At 38.0% G+C, this 20,769-nt stretch overlaps 1 protein-coding gene across 3 annotated transcripts in view; it reads right to left on the bottom strand.

The window, feature by feature from the left end:
* Positions 1 to 3,974: 3,974 nt before the first annotated feature.
* GABRA4 (gamma-aminobutyric acid (GABA) A receptor, alpha 4) overlaps positions 3,975 to 20,769 on the bottom strand; it is a 171,726-nt gene continuing 154,931 nt past the window's right edge. Inside the window, exon 9 of one of the 3 annotated variants that reach the window (XM_006872682.1) lies at positions 3,975 to 4,928. In XM_006872682.1, coding sequence (XP_006872744.1) covers positions 4,392 to 4,928 — 537 coding nt within the window. In that variant the 3' untranslated portion in view covers positions 3,975 to 4,391. The remainder of the gene's footprint in view (positions 4,929 to 20,769) is intronic. The other 2 variants (XM_006872683.1, XM_006872684.1) reach the window with 2 other exon arrangements.

The raw sequence follows: 20,769 nt of genomic DNA, 5'->3' as shown, positions 1-20,769 counted from the left end.
CAGGTGGCATCATTGATGGACTCAAGTGTGGCAGCGGTAGTGAGGTTGGCCCAGGATCGGACATTGTTTTGTTCTGCTGTGCATGGGGTTACTATGAGTCGGTTCTGACTCGATGGCACCTGACAACAGCAACTATGAGTCTGAAGCTATTCAATGGCAGTGTGTCTTAAAACCTCTCTGACTCATTTTCATCTGTTCTCTGCCTACTCTAATTCAAGACTCATGAAGTCCATTTTAAAAGATACATCGTTCCAAGTACTATGTAAATGCACAGATGCAAGGCATTTTTAACTGTGAATTAATCATGTAAACATATTATTATACCTATTAATGCCTGGAGGAAATTGAAAGTAATTATGTAGCAGTTAGTGGCTAGCTTGAATTGAAAGAGCATATAGATATTGGTATGAAATACAACAATTCTGTATTTCCTCTGTAAGAGACAGAGACATACAATGTTGTTGCCTTTTACTGCCATCAAGTCAGTTCTGACTCATAGAAACCCTGTACAGGGTTTCTAAAGAGCAGCTGGTTGGTTTGAATCACTGACCTTGTGGTTAGCAGTGTAGCGCTGAACCTAAGCGCCACACCAGGACTCTGAGACACACAATAGATCATTTCTATTTCATATATTACTAGGACTTTGAACTATCATAATTACTCTTATAAAGGAGTTCTGGTAGCATAGTGGTTACGAATCGGGCTGCCAACCGCAAGGTCAGCAGTTCGAAACTACCAGCTGTTCCACTGGAGAAAGATGAGGCTTTGGGCTCCCGTAAAGATGTATAGCCTCGGAAACCCTGTACAGGGTTGCTATGAGTCGGAACTGATTCCATGGCATATAAAAACAACAACAATTACTCTTATGAGGTTCTCTCATGGTGAAAAACTGACGAGTTCATCATAAAAGTATTTTACTTAATATTAATTAAATAAAATTACTTAATAATAATTCCCTCTGAATTTCAGGGAAGATAGAAATGATGACCAAATTAATAAGTTATTCATGAATTAATTTGATGTAATTAATTTGGGGAAAACAAGCCAAACATTAATGTAATTAACACTACGTACAAATGAAATAGGTCCTTTTTATTTAATGGTTAAACTTTCTGGTCAAATCAACAATTAATAATGCTTGGTTAATTTTTTTGCTTTATGTTCGTTTGCCTACCTGATTTTTAAAAAAATTTTCTTCAGATACATATAAAGGTAAGAAAAATATGAGTCTATCTAGATCTTTGGTTTAAAATCTAAATTTACTTCCTTTTATCCCTTTAACATCTGTAAGTATTATAGAAGAATAGTGTTTGTTTTTTTAAAGTCAATGGGATATCTCTTAAGAGTACACCATTAGTTAAGCAAGTGATAAGTGTTCTTCACCACAGGAATAAGGCCATCTCACTGATATACAGTCATAAAAATAAACTTAGCTTACAACCATTATCCTCATGGCCCAAAACCTATTCACAATAATGAAATAATTTATGATAATCTTTGTGGTACAAGTACTCTTTATTAAATACATACGTATATACAAATTCTCTGCCACAATTTGTAAGTGAGAGGTTTAGACTGAATGTTTCTAAAGTATTATTCACCTTTAAAATGTGTTGAGTCTATGGAATACCTAGAGACATAGATAAGAAGAAATTCTCATATATGACACAGTTAGTATTTGGCATTCTTATATTCTGCAAATCTCATACACAACCATCCCAAAGCAATGCAACAACTGATGAAGTCAATGTCAATTAATGACTATTAGTTCTCTTAAAAAATTAAGAAATCCTCTTTGCAAGGTGGCCATTACTAAGATGATCTTCCCCCAAACACTCAGAAAACATTCACATACACAACCCCAGGCCAGGTTATTGTTGTTAAATGCCATCAAGTGGATTCCCACTCACAGCCACCCTGTATAAGGTTTCCAAGGAGCAGCTGGTAGGTTTGAAGCACCAGCCATATGATTAACAGTCCAGTGCTTATTCTACAGTGTCATACCAGAACTCCCTCAAACAAGGCAGAGAGAAGCATAAAAGAAAAATCTAGAAAAAACATAAAAATCAGACCTGGATAGAGCTGCATGAAACAGCTGCAAGGAATTCAATTAAGTTGTTAAGTCTACCTAATAAAAAAGAAAAGTCGCTACATGAAAATCCTTATAAATTGCATAATAGAATCAGAAGCACACTGCCCCTTGGCTGTGATTTTTTCTTCACTGTGTTTTGCTACTCCTTTAATTTAAAAATACTCACCATAGTTATGAAACCTGACAAAACTCCAAGAAAAACAAATGTAAAAATGACTGGAAATACAAAACTATGGACACAAAAACTTCCCAGAAGGTCAGTATCTCACAGGCTAATGTAGATATTGGGAAAAGCCTCTAAAAGTTCCTGTTCTGAACAAATTGAGACAGGCAATTTGTCAAGACTTATGGTATCCAGATTTTTATTTGCACTTGCATGTTGTTTTTCATGTACAGAACAATCTGTAGCACATTTTCATTGTGTATTGAAAGCCAATTGCTGAAAATGCACAAATGCTTACTTACTTCAATGGGTGCTACAGAATCAATTATACCAGCTCTCCTGTCACACAGGATATTAGACTCTAAAATATCCTTTATTAAAGAAAGCAAAGACCTTTTCTAATTTCTAATTCCTTAGCATGAATTGATTGTTTTACTATTGGGCTACTAACCACAAGGTCGGTGGTTCAAATTCATCATCTGCTCTGCAGGGGAATGATGAGACTACCTGCTCTTGTGAAGATTTACAGTCTCAGATACCCCATGGAGTAATTTTACTCTGTCCTACAGAGTTGCTATAGAAGCTCTGGTAGCGTAGTGGTTACAAATTGGGCTGCGAACCTCAGGGTCAGCAGTTCGAAACTACCAGCTGTTCCGCGGGAGAAAGATGAGGCTTTCTGCTTCTATAAAGATTTACAGCCTCGGAAACCCTGTACAGGGTCACTATGAGTCGGAACCGACTCCATGGCACATAACAACAACAACAACAGAGTTGCTATGAGTTGGAGTCGACTTGAAAACCGTGGCTTTGTTTTTTTGTGGTAAACAAAGGTGAAAACTTTTGTAAATTAACAGGGGCTTGAGTATTGTCTGGAACACAGATGTGGGCCACTTTCAATTCATAATGATCCTGTTGTTGTTGTTGTCAAGTGCCATTCAGTCACATAGCTACCCTACATAGGGTTTCTAAGGAGTGACTCATGGGTTTAAACCTCAAACCTTGTGCTTAGCAATTCAGTGCTTATCCTACAGTACCACACCAGGACAGTTAAACTGTCTATAGAGTTTCCAAGGCTACACTCTTTACAGAGGCAGATCACTAGTTCTTTCTTCCACAGAGTGGCTGGTGGGTTAGAACCACTGACCTTTCAGTTAGCAGCTGAGTGCTTAATCATTGTATCACCAAGCCCTCATATGTGTTGAATGAAAACATAATTGAGTGAACTACTAAAAAAAGAATTCACACAATGAATTAAACATTGTCTCACAACACAACAAAATTTTCTAGATAATTGCTAAGTACTTTTTGGCCAACATATGAAAAAAAAACCCACATTTTTCCCTGGGCCATATTTTTGCTTTTTCATTCATCAGAGTTTTCAGTCAATTGGTTAGTGTTTGTTTTTCCCATTATTTTTGTTGTTGTTGTTGTTAACTGATGTGTTATTTAAGAGAAAAAAGCCCGTTTCTGGCTAGGGCTAAGAGGATTTCCAAAGACTACTGTATATACTATTTGATCAGGGGTGGGGAACCTTTTCTCTGCCAGAATTTATAACATAATTCACAGGCCATACAGAATTATCAACTTAAAAATTAGCATGCTATATTTGGTCAACCATTTACTTAACTCACCCCTAATGTGAAGACTGGGACTGTGGTTACCTTTACAGGGCCAGACCAAATGATTTCACGGGCTTTACATTCCTCACCTCTATGTTAGATAGACAGTCTTTGTTAAAGACAAGATCACTAGAAAATTTAGACTGGCTGCTTCTTAATCATTTTATATATATATTTACGATCACAGTCTATTTTCAATTTGCAATACACAAATATGCGCCATGCATCTCTAATAGCCCTATTTCCCTTGTTCTAACTTTCCAGGATGGTCTGTATTCCATCTATTTTGAATGCTGCATAGACTCTACTTAAATCAACTTTCTGAGAAGAAAGATGATTTGCTTTCACTTCACTGAATAATTATATAATGATTCCAGTAAGTACCTTGCATTTATTAAATGGAAAAGTTACAGAGAATTAGTATTTTAGAAAAGAATAATGGTTTATCTTTAAAAACATTTAAAAAGACAACCACATTAAATTCATCAACTTTTAGGAAATTACTGAAGCAACCAAACTACATTAGACTTTCTGTCTTCTCCATCGTGTCCTTGGATAAATAAACAACCCAATACACCATGTTAAATGCCCCAAATGTGACTGGAAAGAGAATACGGGCATATTTGTCTATTTTACTTGTGCCAGACCCAGAAGGTGGTGGAGCAGAAGGAGGAGGAGGAGTGACCGACAGCTTTCCTGAAGCCCCTACAGTGTTAACTGTTGTCTTAATCCTCTCCAGTCTTGATCCAAACACATGGTGGCTAGAAGCAGATCCAGCTGATACTTGCTGAGGCGAATGCCCAGTCCCTGCAGGAGTGGAAGAAGGCGTGGATGGAAGTGCTCTTGCAGCAGATATAGTTTCTGCTGCATTTGCACTGCTGAATGGATTTGGACTGGAAGCTAAGTAAGATTGTGATGTGGTTCCAGAAGATCCTTGAACAACTGTGGAAGATCTATTCAAATGGTTTCCCACCTCAGTTCTGTTACCAACAACAGATTCAGAGTGAACCAAGGCATTTGTCCTTTTTCTCATGTTCACATTGGCTTCTGTGCTCTGAAAGGTTATATTAAAAATTATATTAATAATACAATCTTTATGTTGATTTATACATTTGTAAGTAATTAAACTACTTAAAATTAATCTTTACCATAAAACAAGTATTTATCAAAATGCAACAAACCTTAAATTTGACATAAGAGCTTAAATTGCAATACCTACTTGGAAAAGAATCTGCCTGAATTTAAAATTATGAATAAAAAAATCTACTATTTCAAAACATTATTCTTTCCTATTGATAATTTGAATTTAGTTCCACAGAAAGAAGATTACATTTTTAAAGCTATACACTAAGACTATACTTGATTTCTACTATAACAACACAAGATCTTTGTGTAATTTTATTGTAAAAATTATCCTTCAGTATGGGCATTAATTTCAATGATTTTGTACATATTTGTCAGCAAGAAGAATTGTGCTTACATTTATGAACATAATAAAAACAACACAGCCATCCATACAAGCATGGCACTTGTTTTAAAGAACCCCCAAAAGCTTTATTTTCATATCCCTAGATGTTATTTTCATAAAGGAATCTCAGATAAGCAGTCTTATTATTCAAAACTTATTCTTTAATAAAAAATCCAAAAATCCTGATACGATTCAATTTTCTTTGAAACAAACAGCTAATATACAAAGAAACATTAATTTTAAATAAAATGGTGTAATGGACATACAGATGGCAGTACTTAATAGTCCTATAAATAGCTGAGTTCAAACCATTAATCAAAAAAGAGTACTAAAATTAAATTATAATTTGATGTTGAATTAATGGAAAATTGTAGTTTAATATATGGCATCTAATGTTGGTGAAGACAAATGAAATCAACTTAAAAAAACAAAAAACAAAAAAACCCTCAAGCTCCCAAACAAAAAAATTCAACTATTCCTTTTATGTCTAGAATAAGACAATATTTGAACAAAGCTGCATGTTACACTGTTGAAATTAATCACGACCACATTTTTACCCACCAGAATTTAGAGAGCATCTCAAGAACAAATTTGATGCATTAGACACTAGTAACCAAGACAAGATCTATGGGATGACATCAGTAACGTCATACAGAAAGAAAGTATAAGATTATGAAAAAGGAAAAGTCCAAAATAGTTGTCAGAAGAGACTCTGAAACTTGCTCTTCTGCATAGAGATACTAATTTGTTGTTGTTGTTAGGTGCCATCTAGTAGGTACCGACTCATAGCGACCTTATGCACAGCAGAAAGAAACACTGCCTGATCCTGGGACAACCTCACTACAGTTGCCATGCTTGAGTCCATCGATGCTGCCACTTGGCCAATCCATCTCATTGGGGGAATCTTCCTCTTTTTCTCTGACCCTCCACCTTACCAAACATGATATCCTTCTCCATTGTCTCATGACAATACGTCCAAAGTATGAAAGATGAAGTTTGGCCATCCTGGCCTCCAAGGAGCACTCTAGCTGCACTTCTTCCAATACGGATCTGTTGGTTATTTTGGCAGCCCAGGCACTTTCAATATTCTCCTTCAACACCATAACTCAAAAGCATCAATTCTTCTACGGTCTTCCTTATTCACTGTCCAGCTTTCACATGCATATGAGGTTATTAAAGTAAATGAGAAATGAGAAAGTCAAAGAACTGAACAGAAAATTTCAAAGGGCAGCACAAGTAGACAAAGTCAAGTGTTATAATGAAATGTGTGAAGAACTAGAGTTAAAGGAAGGACATGCTGAGCATTTCTCAAACTGGAAGTACAAGAAAAAATCCAAACCTTGACTTACAATATTTAAAGATTCTATGGGCAAAATACTGAATGATGCAAAAGGAAACAAAAGATAGAAGCTATATACAGAGTCACTATATCAAAAAGAAATGATCAATGTCCAACTATTTTAAGAGGTAACATATGACCAAAAACTAATGGTCCTGAACGAAGATGTCTAAGCTACACTGAAGGTATTGACCAAAAAGCAACCAGAATTGGTGGAATACAAATTGAAATCTTTCAACTTACTAATGCAGCAGTGAAGGCATTCACTCATTTATGGCAAGAAACTTGAAAGACAGCTACCTGGCCACCTGATTAGAAGAGATCCATATTTCCACTCATTCCAAAAAGAGGTGACCAACAGAAATCAGAAATCATCAAACAATAACATTAATACTACATCCAAGGAAAATTGTGCTTAACATTATTCAAAAACAGTTGTAACAGTGCATTGACAGGTAACTGCTGGAAACTCAAGCTGGATTAAGAATAGAAAGTGGAACTAGGGATATCATTGCTAACATCAGATGGGGCTTGGCTGAAATCAGAGAATACCAGAAAGATGCTTACCTGTGCTTTATTGACTAGACAAAGCTTTTCACTTTGTGGATCATAACAAATACTGCAAAGAATGGATATTTTGGAACATTTGATTATGCTCATAAGGAACCTGCACATGGACCAAGAGGCAGTTTTTCCATCACAACAAGTGGATACTGATTGGTTTAAAATCAGGGAAGATGTGTTCAAGACTATATTCATTCACCATATTCATTCAATCTGTATGCTGAGCAAATGATTGAGAAGCTGGATTACATGAAGAAGAACACGACATTAAGACTGGAGGAAGACAGACTATACTGTGCAATATGCAGATGATATAATCTTGCTAGCTGAAAGCAAAGAGGACTTAGAATATTTACTAATGAAGATCAAAGACCACACAACTTTCAGGATGGATTGCACCTCAATGTAAAGAAAACAAAAATCCTCACCACTGGACCAATAAACTGGACACAGCATCATGATAAATGGAGAAAAGACTGAAGTTGAGAAAAACATCATTTTGGTTGGATTCACAATCAACATGCATGAAAGAGCAGTTAGGAAAGCAAACTACATATCATATTAGGCAAGTCTGCTGCAAAAGACCTCTTTGAAGTGTTCTAAAATGAAGATGTCAGTTTGAGAACTAAGATATGCCTAACCCAAGCCATGGTATTTTCAGTAGCCTCATATGCATGTTAAAGTTGGACAATGAATAAGAAAAACTGTAGAAGAATTGATGCATTTGACTTATGGTGTTGGAGAAGAATATTTAAAGTATCATGGACCGCCAAGAAAACATAGAGGTCTATGTTGGAAGAGGTACAGTCTTTCATACTTTGGACATATTATCAGGAAAGGCCAATCCCTGCAGAAGGACATTATGCTTGGTAAAATGGAGGGTCTTTGAAAAAGTGGAAGACCTTCAACAGTGGACTGACACCATGGCAGCAGCAATGGACTCAAGGATAACAACAATTATGAAGACGGTACGGGATCAGGCAGTTTTTCAGACTGTTGTGTATAGGCTTGCTAGGAGTCAGAATGGACTCAATAGCACCTAACAACAACGTATTTTGATGCCCATGATAAATAAGTATTTAGTCAACTCTAGATTCCCCATGCTAATGAAGGAAAGTAGTTGTTCAAATGTTACCAAAAGCTATGCCTGATTTTAGTTTTTACTGTGACTACTGAAAACATCTTTTCTTTCCTAATTATGTTTATTCTATTTGATATTGAAGTCACATGGTAATTATTTCCAACACCTCTTCCCCTACTATGTTGTGAAATAAATGGTAGAATGAGGAGATGATGCACTGGAGGAAAAGGGAGAGAGACGCCAAGTTTAACAATGTATGATTGAAAGGGACAATTCATAGATAATATACATGTAATAAATATCATGCAATTAATTGAGAGTCAACTTTACAAGGTTTAGTCCATGGATATAAATCTTTTCCAGTACCACAGTAGACATATACACTCATCATGCATGCTGAAAGTGTCCAATCTATAGCTCACATACTTGTGAATTATTACCTCAGAGTCATTGAGCAGAGAAAGCAAAAGATCTCACAAAACTCAGAATCAAAGGAACCTCTGAGAGATTTAAGAAGCATTCTTCATATTCTAAGCAGGTCATCAGTTGAATAAATGAGAAATTGAGTCTAATATATGGCATCTAATTTTGGTACAGACTATTAAAACCAATTTAATAAAGAAAGAAAGAAAACATAACAACAACAAAAAGACATCATGATTTGCCCTATATTTTTCCTATACAAAGCAATCACAAGCTGCACACGATGAATTCTCAATTTGTTTTAGAGTCAACTACAACTCATGGTGACCTGTATGTTTCAGGGTAAAACTGTGCTACAACGGCTGATACGTTTTTAAGAAATAGATTTCCAGGTCTTTTTCCTAAGGGCGTCTCTGGGCAGGTTCAAATCTCCAGTCTTTTGTCTACCAGCTGAACACATTAACCATCTATGAGTGGTAATGAATCTTCAGATTTTTAAATCCACTTTTTGTTTTCACAGAGAATTGCTGTTGTTGTCATTGTTAGGTTGAATCAGTTCCGAATCACATGACAAGACAAACACTGCTCATTCCTGTGCCATCCTAACAAGTAAAAGTTGTTGTTGGGTGCCATCAAGTCAGTATCGACTCATAGGGACCCTATGCAGAACAGAACGAAACACTGCCCGGTCCTGAGCCAATCTCACAATTGTTGCCATTCTTGAGCCCACTGATGCTGCTATTTTACCATTCCATCTCGCTAGGGTCTTCCTCTTTTTCTCTGACCCTCCACCTTACCAAATATAATATTTTTCTCCAGCAACTGGTCCCTCCTGACAATATGTCTGAAGTATGAGAGATGAAGTTTGGCCATCCTGACCTCCAAGGAGCACTCTGGTGCACTTCTTCTAACATAGATCTATTGGTTCTTTTGGCAGACGATGGCACTTTCAATAGTCTCCTCCAACACCGTAACTCAAAAGCATTAATTCTTCTACAGTCTTCCTTATTCACTGTCCAGCTTTCACATACACATGAGGTTATTGAAAATACTATGGTTTGGGTCAGGTGCACCTTAGTCCTCAAGCTGACATATTTGCTCTTCATCACTTTAAAAAGGTCTTGTGCAGCAGATTTGCCTAATGCTGTTGGGGACCGTGATCACTGAGGTGTTGAGGCCCTGTGTCATGGATGAAAATCCTACATGATGGCTCCACTCAGGATGGCTAGCCAGGGACCTTGAGGGCCCAAGGAAGTAACCTCTGGACGTCCCGGGTTCATTGGCTTTTACGAACTCACTGTTGGGCTAGCTCTGTATAATTTTCTTTGGTCTTATTATTCATTCTATGCTTCGAACTCCAGTAATTGTAGCTTCTGAGAAAATGGTTTCTTATGTGCCTCTCTTAATGTCTCCACTGTGTTGGCAGTGCTTAAGGTTCTGGGAACAAAATCTGAGGAACAAACACTGGCCACCGGGCAAGCATGGCAAAACTGTTCTTTATCAAGTTATTCAGTTATGTTTGGTATTTACTTAATACATGAGCTCTTAGTATCCATGTACAATATTAATATTAAACCAAAAACCTCTCCTAAAGCCCAGGCTGTAAAAAGTTCCAAAGGCAAGTTTGCTGAGAGACTCTGGAGAAAATTCCCCCAAGGAATTCACTCAAAGTAGATTGGCGACTTCCGGGGTATTGTTCAAGAAATAATAGTGACAGCCTTCTCAAATCATCCCCAGGAGCAAACTATTAACCTAGGTGTCCTCCTTCCTCCTGCAAGCCTCTGCCAAGTAGCTGAAACAGCTGGACTCCTTCCAGACCTTTTGAATCCTTTCCTCACTGAAGATTAGGTGCTATAGGTATGTTAATTAGCCTTGAGAAACCTCGAGTTTCTGCCTTGGGATTCGAACCTAAAAAGTACTATATAGCAATGTGCTTGTATTTCTAGAAAATTAAGGATGTTAGATTATCAAGACAATTTGTGATGTATGTTTCAGAATTTGTTCCTGTAAACCATTGTGTCCTATTTTGAACGATTAACCATATTTCACTTCCGTACCCTGTCTTAATAATCCCCTCCTTCCTTTGTGCAAAACCCCTCCCTGAAATAAAAAGGGGCGCAGACTGAAGCCCGCATGCATTACGACTTGAAGGGCATGCATTACGGGCAGGCATTACAGTTTGCAAGGCATGCATACTGCCTGCATAGCCATGATGTTTACAATGCAGGATCTGTCTGCTGCAGGTGTTGCATCCACTCTGGTTGTGGGGTGTTTCGTGTTTTCTCTCTTTGCATCTTTGTGTGTATTCTTTATCTGTCTCTGTCGCCGCCAGATCTCCTTACTTCGTGAACCAAACTCCCCTGTCGAGGCAGGACCCCAACATAATATCAATCCATGGGTATTGATAGTTGATCCAGGAAGAATGAAGTCCTTGACAACTTCAGTCATTTTTCTGTTGATAAGAATGGTGTTTATTCGTCCAGTGGTGAGGATTTTTGTTTTGTTTTTTACATTGAGATGCAATCAATACTGGAGGCTGTTGTCTTTGATCTTCACCATTAAGTATTTTAAGTCCTCTTCACTTTCAGCCAGCAAGGTTGTAGCATCTGCATATTGTAGGTTGGTAATGACTCTTCCTTCAGTCTTGATGTTATGTTTTTCTTCATATAACCCAGCTTCTCAGATTATTTGCTCAGCATACAGGTTGAATAAGTATGGTGAAAGAATACCACCCTGTCACACAACTAACTGGCCAACTGATTGGAAGAAATTTGTATTTGTGCCAATTCCAAAGAGAGGTGACCCAACAGAACGTGGAAAGCATTGGAAAATATCTTTGATATCCCATTCAAGTAAAGTTTTACTAAAGATAATACAGAAATGGCTGCAAGCATCAATTGACAGAGTACTTCCAGAGGTTCAAGCTGGATTCAGAAGAGGACGTGGAACAAGATGTCACATGGATCTTGGCTGAAAGCAGAGAATACCAGAAAGATGTTTACCTGTGATTTATTGACTATGCAAAGGTTTTAGATTGTGTGGACCATGACAAGATATGGACAACATTGTGGAGTATGAGTATTCCAGAACACTTAACTGTGCTCATGAAGAATCTGTACATAGACCAAGAGGCAGTTGTTGAAACAGAACATGGGAACTTCGAATGGTTTAAAATTAAGAAAGTTATGCAACAGGGTGGTATTCTTTCACTGTACTTATTCAACTGTATGATGAGCAAATAATCTGAAAAGGTGGGTTATATTTAGAAAAATGCGGCTTCAGGATTGGAGAAAGACTCATTAACAACCTGTGATATGCAGATAATAAAACCTTGCTTGCTGAAAGTGAAGAGTACTTAAAATACTTACTGATGAAGATCTAAGACCACAATCTTCAGTATGGATTGCATCTCACTGTAAAGATGACAAAAATCCTCATCACTGGACTAATACACAACATTCTTACCAATGAAGAAAAGATTGAAGTTGTCAAGGACTTCATTCTTCCTGGATCAACTATCAATACCCATGGAAGCAGCAGTCAAGAAATCAAACGATGTATTGCATTAGTCAAATCTACTACACAAGACCTTTTTAAAATGTTGAAGAACAAAGATGTCAGCTTGAGGACTAAGGTGCACCTGACCCAAGCCATAGTATTTTCAATAACCTCATATGTATGTGAAAGCTGGACAGTGAATAAGGAAGACCATAGAAGAACTGATGCATTTGAGTTATGGTGTTGGAGGAGACTATTGAAAGTGCCATGGGCTGCCAAAAGAACCAAGAGATCTGTTTTGGAAGAAATGCAGCCAGAGTTCTCTTTGGAGGCCAGGATGGTCAAACTTTGTCTCTCATCCTTTGGGCATATTGTCAGGAGGGACCAGTTATTGGAGAAGATATCAAGTTTGGTAAGGTGGAGTGTCCAAGAAAAAGAAGAAGACGTCTAGTGAGATGGATTGGCAAAGTGGCTGCATCAGTGGGCTCCAGCGTTGCAACAACTGTTAGGTTGGCCCAGGACTGTACAGTGTTTCATTCTGTGTGTTGGTACCGACTCAATGGCACCTAACAACAACAGCAACAATGTCAACCCAGCGCACTGAAGAAAGAAACCTGATTCTTGATATGAAGAATCGTTCTATTGTGGTTAGAAATTTGAGTAACTGCATTCATAAGCATATTGACTTTTTTTTTCCTTTTTTTTAATACAGTGACTCTGTTTATACCTTTCATCTTTTGATGCTTTCTGCATCATTCAATATTTTCCAGAAATAATCCTTCAATATTTCAAGGCAAGACTTGAAGTTTTTGTTCAGTTCTTTCACCTTGAGAAAGGCTGGTCATGCTCTTCCCTTTCCTAACTCCAGAGCTGTACACATTTCATTACAATAATTTACTTTGTCTTCTCAAGTTGCTGTTCAAATTTTTCTGTTCAACTCTTTGACTTCCTCATTCGCTTTAGGGCATTTATGCTGGAGAGTAAGTTTCAGAGTTTATTCTGACATTCATTTTTGTCTTTTCTTTCTTGCCTGCATTTATAATGCCCTTTTGTTTCCTTCCTGTCTGGTATTTTTGATGTCATCCAACAACTCTTCTGTTTTTCAATCACTAGTGTCTATTACATCAACTCTGTTATTTAGACTACTGTTACAGAAAGCCAAGAAAAGGCTTAAATACAATAAGGAAAATTATTTTATGGCTACCAGAAATGTAAGGGGAAAAGAGGGAAAATTACTACCTAGAGAGTAGTCAAGTACTAAATGCGGTGAAGTGAAAGGTAACATATAATCGGGGGAGGTCAGCACATAATCCAGGTGTAGAAAGACATTAGGAGGTGCACAGGAGTAAAAGGTAACACAGGTAAATATTATTATCAGGTAAATAATTATGCAGTAACATTAATAATAAACAATAATCTATGAGTAGATACATAAATAGACATGCAATCTGAATAGGTGTAAAATGATCAATAGGAGCATACATAGGGGTAGCAGAGGATTTTTTTAACATACGTATTTGCATGTACTACAAATATCTCCATGTATACTAACATAACAGTCTATAATGACAGTGATCTGTGTCCTATTTTTATCAGTACTGACTGAGATCTTAAAACTGTGACTATGTCTCTCCTCTTCTAGAGCAAAGAGGAGTAAATAAAATTATAAACTCAAGAAATTAATTGATTCAAAGGATAATGGACCAGGTGAGCCACAGTTTCCACTAGCCTGAGACTAGAACTCTATAGTACCTGGCTATCACTACTGATGGGATCACAATAAGTGGTCCTGGGCAGCAAGGCAGAAATTTAAAAAAAAAAAAAAAAAAAAAAAGGTAGAATAAAATTCAAAATCATAAAAAAGACCAGACTTACTCGTCGGATTTTGTTGTTGCTGCTGTTAAGTGCCATCAAGTCAGTTCTAACTCATAGCGACCCAGCACAAGGTTTCCGTAGAGCAGTTGATGGGTATGAACCACTGATCTTTCTGTTATAAATGTAGCATGAGTGCTTATGCTACAGTGCCACACCAGGACTCATGTGATTGAGATTGCTGCAATGCCCATACTCTAGGCATGGCATATCTCAAACCTAGAACTTAACCCACCTGCCTTCATCATTATTCAACCAGATAAGAGGCCTACAATGTGAAAAATAAAATTTCTGAGAAACTTTCTCCTCAGAACAATAAACTACATAATATCAAAAGGGATACATTTGCCCCAAAACAAAGTTCAGAGGGTTGGAATAGGAAGAAAATAAAGACAAATGGAAATGGGGAATCCACAGAGGAAGTTGGAAGGTACATTGTGCAGATTGCAGTTAATGTCATGAAACAAAATGTGTATAAATCAATGATGATGTTATTATTAAGTGCCCTTGAATTGGTTCTGAATGATAGAAATCCTGTATAGGGTTTCCAAGGAGTGGCTGGTAGTTTTGAACCACCAACCTTGTGGTTAGGTTAGTCCAATGCCAAGCCGGGACTACAAAATTGTTGAATGTAAAACTAATTTATTTGTCCTATAAACTTCCACACAAATCACAATGTTGTTGTTGTTGTTATGTGCTGTGGAGTCAGTTCCAACTCATAGCGACCCTATACAGGGTTTCCGAGGCTGTAAATCTTTATGTGAGCATAAAGCCTCATCTTTCTCCCGCGGAACAGCTGGTAGTTTCAAATTGCTGAACTTGGGGCTCGCAGCCCGATTCATAACCACTTCACTACCAGAGCTCCTTACAAATCACAATAAATATGTATATGTGTATATATACATATATAAACAACATTCTTATCAACAGAGAAAAGATTGAAGTTATCAAGGACTCCATTCTTCTTGGGTCAACTATCAACACTCACACAAGCAGCAGTCAAGAGATCAAATGATATATTGCATTGGGTAAATCCGCTGCACAAGATGTCAGCTTGAGAACTAAGGTGTGCCTGACCCAAGCCATGGTATATTCAATAATCTCATATGCATGCAAAAGCTGGACAATGAATAAGGAAGGCCATAGAAGAATTGATGCTTTTGAGTTATAGTGTTGGAGGAGAATAATCAAAGTGCCATGGTCTGCCAAAAGAACCAATAGATCCATTTTGGAAGAAGTGTAGCCAGAGTGCTCCTAGGAGGCCAAGATGGCCAAACTTCATCTCTCATACTTTGGACATATTGTCAGAAGGGTCCAGTTGCTAGAGAAGGATATCATGTTTGGTGAGGTGGAGGGTCAGGGAAAAAGAGGAAGACCCCCAACAAGATAGATTGGCCAAGTGGCAGCATCGATGGACTCAAGCAGGGCAACAATAGTGAGGTTGGCCCAGGATCGGGCAGTGGTTTGTTCTGCTGTAAATAAGGTCGCTATGGGTTGGTACTGCTTGATGGCACCTAACAACAACATACACACATTGATGTGCAAGTGTATACACACACACACAAACAATATATATATATATATGGAGTCCTGGTTTGGTGCTGTGGGTTAATGCACTGACTGACTGAAAAGTCAGTTTGAACCACAGACTTGACGATTCAAGCTGACCAGCTGCTCCTTGGAAACCCTATTGTTGTTATAAGTCGAAACTGATTCGAAGGCACTTAACAACAACAACAACAAAATATATATATTAGAATCTTGATATGGTGCTGTGAGATAATGCACTGGACCACAAGGTCAGTTTGAAGCACAAGGTGAGTGGTTCAAACCCACCAGCTGCTCTTTGTAAACTCCTATACAGTGTTGCTATGAGTCAGAACGAACTTGCTAGCACTGAACAATAACAGCAACATATATACACTTATCATGAAAATCCTCACAAAAGGACCAATAAATAGCATTCTGATAAAAGGAGAAGAGATTGAAGTTGTCAAAGACTTCATTTTCTTGGATCCACAATCACTGCTCATGGAAGCTGCAGTCAAGATATATTCAAAGCTAAAGATGTATTTCATTAAGTAATTTTCAGCAAAAAAAAACCTCTTTAAAGTGTCAAAAAAACCAATATGTTACTTGAGGACTAAGGTGCACCTGACCCAAACCAGGAAATTATCACTTGCTTCATATGCATGTGAAAGTTGAACAGTGAATGAAGAAGATAGTAGAAGAATGTTGTTGTTAAGCACAGTCTAGTCAATTCCAACTCAGAGTCACCCTGTTATAGGGTTTCCAAGAAGCAGCTGATGAGTTTGAATCATTGACCTTGCAGTCCAGTACTTATCCTATAGCACCACACAAGGACTCCATAGTAGAACAGATCGATGCATTTGAATTATGGTTTCGGGGAAGAATATTGAAAATGCCATGGATTGACAGAAGAACAAACAAACCAGTCTTGGATTTGAATGCCTCTTAGAAGCTAGAAGGATGATATTACATCTCTGTTATTGTTCTGGTTAATTCCTATCGAGTTGGTTCCAACTCATAGTGACCCGGTGTAGGGTTTCTGAGGAGCAGCTTGTGAATTTGAACCACCGATCTTGTAATTCCAACCAACCTTGAAGTCCAGTGCATTAACCCATAGCACCACATCAGGACTTCCTTTCATCTCTAGTACTTTGGATATATACATGTATATATTATGTATGTATGTACATACATATGTATTGTTGTTGTTGTTAAGTGCTGCCAAGTCAGTTCTGACACATAGTAACCCTGTATAGGGTTTCTGAGAAGCGGCTGGTGAGGTTGAACTGACCTTGTGGTTCAAGCTGTTTTAGCAGTCCAGCACATTAATCCACAGTGCCACACAAGGACTTCATATATGTGTGTGTGTATATATATATAATTAACAGTCCAGAGCTTATCCCACAGTGCCACACCAGGACTCATTATAAGAGGTTGAGTTAAAAATTATCTGCACTCTGGTTATATTAAAATATTTGTCCACATCCATGGCTGATAACAACATTGAGTGTGCACATGAAATGATTGTGTTGAATAGATAAGTGATAATGGATTATGGGAAAATCATTTGCAAATCAGCCATGGCTCTGCCTATGAAATAATCCATGACAGACTTGGGTTCCAAAATGTTTGTGCAAGATGGGTAATGAAACAATTCTCAGAACAACATAAGTAGACGCGTTTGGACATCTGTAAACAAAATTTGGACCAACACTGGAAGAAAGGAAAAGTTCTTTTTTAAAAAAAAATCATTACTGGTGACGAGACATGGATACATCACTACAAGCCTGAGAGTAAACATCATCTGAGTATATAATAGAAACATCCTTAATCACTGACCAAAGAAAAGTTCAAAAGTTAACCATTAGATGGAAAATTGATGCTAATAGTTTCCTATATTCTCAAGGACCAGTATTGAGACACTATTAGGAAAAAGGTTCAACAATCAACAGTGCTCAATACAGTGAGATGCTCATTGAAGAACTGAAGCCTAAATTTTGGATTAAAAGCAGAGGACTTGCTATCCAAGGGCTTTAAGATCTTGCATCACAATGCATGTCCACACAGCTATGCCCATACTGTTGACACTGCAAAATCCTTGTTTTCAAGTGATAAAGCATCCTGCTTATAGTCCTGATCTTGCTCCCTCGGATTTTCACCTATTTGGTTCCCTGAGAGCAACCTTTCATCAGAGGATGAAGACTCACCTCTGATGAAGATATTTATGCATTTATGGTTCACTGCTGAGACTAAAATATTTTCTAATAAGGAAATGTGAAAGCTCATTGACAGATGGATAAAGTATATTGAAAATCAAGGAGATTATGTTGAAAAATGATGTATTTGTCTTTTCTAAAAGTTGATTAAAATAAATTCTAGTAAGCATGTGGATAATTTTTGCCTCACCCTTATATATATTGAGCCCTAATATAGTGCTGTATGATAAGCAGGTCAGTGGTTCAATCTCACCAACTGTTACTCAGAAACCCTATACAGAGTTACTATGAATCAGAACCAGTGTTATTTTTGTTGGGCGCCAACTCATAATGACTGAGTAGGCACTGACTCATAGTGACCCATGCACAACAGAATGAAACACTGCCCAGTCCTGTGATAACCTCACAATTATTGCTATGCTTGAAACTATTGCTGCTGCCACTGTGCCAATCCATATCATTGGGGGAGGGTCTCCCTCTTTTTCAGTTTGAAGTTCAATCTATCAGTATGATGTCCAAACGAGGGACAACATTGCAAAGTATGAGTATTCTGGAACACTTAATTGTGCTCATGAGGAATCTGTACCTGGACCAAGAGGCAGTTGTTCAAAAAGAACATGGGAACACTGAATGGTTTAAAATTAAGAAATACCACAGGGTGGTTTCACCATACTTATTCAATCTGTATGCTGAGCAAATAAACCAAAATGCTGGGTTTTATGAAGAAAAATGTGGCGTCAGGATTGGAGGAAGACTCATTAACAATCTGCAATATGCAGATGTTACAACCTTGCTTGCTGAAAGTGAAGAGGACTTAAAATACTTACTGATGAAGATCAGAGAGCACAGCCTTCGATTGGATTGCATCTCAATATAAAGAAAACAAAAATTCTCACCACTGTACCAATAAACAACATTCTTATCATTATTCTTGGATCAACACTCATGGAAGCAGCAGTTAAGAAATTAAAAGACGTATTGAATTAGGCAAATCTGCTGCACAAGACCTTTTTAAAGCGTTGAAGAGCAAAGATGTCAGTTTGTGGACTAAGGTGCACCTGACCTAAAACATGGTATTTTTAATAATCTCATATGCACCTGAAAGCTGGACAGTGAATAAGGAAGACCGTAGAAGAATTGATGCTTTTGAGGTATGGTGTTGGAGGAGAATATTGAAAGTGCCATGGGCTACCAAAGAACCAACAGATCCATTTTGGAAGAAGTGCAGCCAGAGTGCTCCTTGGAGGCCAGGATGGCCAAACTTCATTTCTTATACTTCGGACATATTGTCAAGAGGGCCCAGTCACTGGAGAAGGTTTTCAAGTATGGTAAGGTGGAGGGTCAGAGAAAAAGAGGGCAACCTCTAAAGAGATGGATTGGCAAAGTGCCAGCATGAATGAGCTCAAGTATGGCAACAATTGTGAGGTTTGCCTTGGATAGGTAGTGTTTCATTCTGTTGTACATAGGGTCACTATGAGTTGGTATGGACTCAATGGCTCCTAGCAACAACAACAACTCTGTATTTGTGCTCTTTTGTAACGTGACTTTTCAGCTCTTCCCATGAAGAAGTTGAATCTATTTCCCCGCCTTTGAACCCAAGCTACCTTAGGACTTTCTTTGGCCAACAATATGTGGTGGAAGTGATGGCATGTCATTTTTGAGTCTCAGCCTGAAGTCCTTCTTTGCTTCCATTCTTTCTTGAAATCCTACCGCTATGACAAGAACAGGCCCGGGATAACCTGCCGGAGGATGCCAAATCACTTGTTGTAGTGCCAGTCATCCTAGTGAAGCCATCCTAGATCAACTAATAGCATTCAAATTACTCGACATGTCAGTCGGCCCCAACTAACATCAAATAAACTGTCCCATCAAGCTTAGCCAAGATCAGAAGACTTGCTTAGCTTACTCAGAGACTTAAGAGCAAAAAAAAAGTTTATCTTATGTCAGTGAGGTTCGGTGGTTGTTTAAAGTTGGTTTGTAACTGCAAGGTTGGTGTTTGAAGCTCATTAGCTGCTCCTTGGAAACCCTGTTTAGGGTTGGTATGGGTCAGAACTGACTCAGTGGCACTTAACAACAACAACAACATTACGACTGCTCCGTGGAGACCTATAAAGGGTCATTATGTGTCAGAATTGAACAGATGGCAATTAACAACAACAACAATTATTATGGCAGTAGGAATCCTTGCTTGGCGCTGTAGCTCAGTTTGAACTACAAGGTCAGCAGTTCAAACTCACTAGTCACTCCTTGTAAGCCTGATACAGGGTTACTAAGAATGAGAACTGACTTGATGGAACTTAACAACAACAGCAATTAAATAAAAGGTCCTGATAGAGTATTGTCAAACCTCTTGGGATGGAACCTTCCTCAGACATCCTAATTAGAATGCAGGCCTGCTTGGAGCTCAGAAAGGACCTCTAGTGGGTACTGTTGCCTAAATCCACAAACTAGGTTAAAGAACCAAGATATTTTGCCCTTTATAATCCTGATGATACTGAAGGAAGAAGTGCAAGGTGCGTTTAAGGAATTGGCAAAGAACAAGGCACCAAGAATTGATGGAATAAAAATTGAAATATTTCAAGAAAGTGAGGAGGAGGCACTGAAGGCACTCACTCATCTATGCCAAGAAATTTGGAAGACAACTATCTGGCCAACTGATTGGACGAGATCTGTATTTATGCCCATTCCAAAGAGAGGTGACCCAACGGAATGTGGAAATCATCGGACAATCTCTTGGATCTCCCATGCAAGTAAAGTTTTACTAAAGGTAATAAAGAAATGGCTGCAAGCATACATTAACAGAGAACTTTCATAGGTTCAAGCCTGATTCAGAAGAGGCCATGGAATGAGGGATATAATTGCTGCTGTCTGATGGATCTTGGCTGAAAGCAGAGAATACCAGAA

The sequence above is a fragment of the Chrysochloris asiatica genome, unplaced genomic scaffold (assembly GCF_000296735.1).
Source record: "Chrysochloris asiatica unplaced genomic scaffold, ChrAsi1.0 scaffold00209, whole genome shotgun sequence".
In the NCBI taxonomy this organism is placed as follows: Eukaryota; Metazoa; Chordata; class Mammalia; order Afrosoricida; family Chrysochloridae; genus Chrysochloris; species Chrysochloris asiatica.
This window is presented reverse-complemented; position numbering and strand designations above follow the sequence as displayed.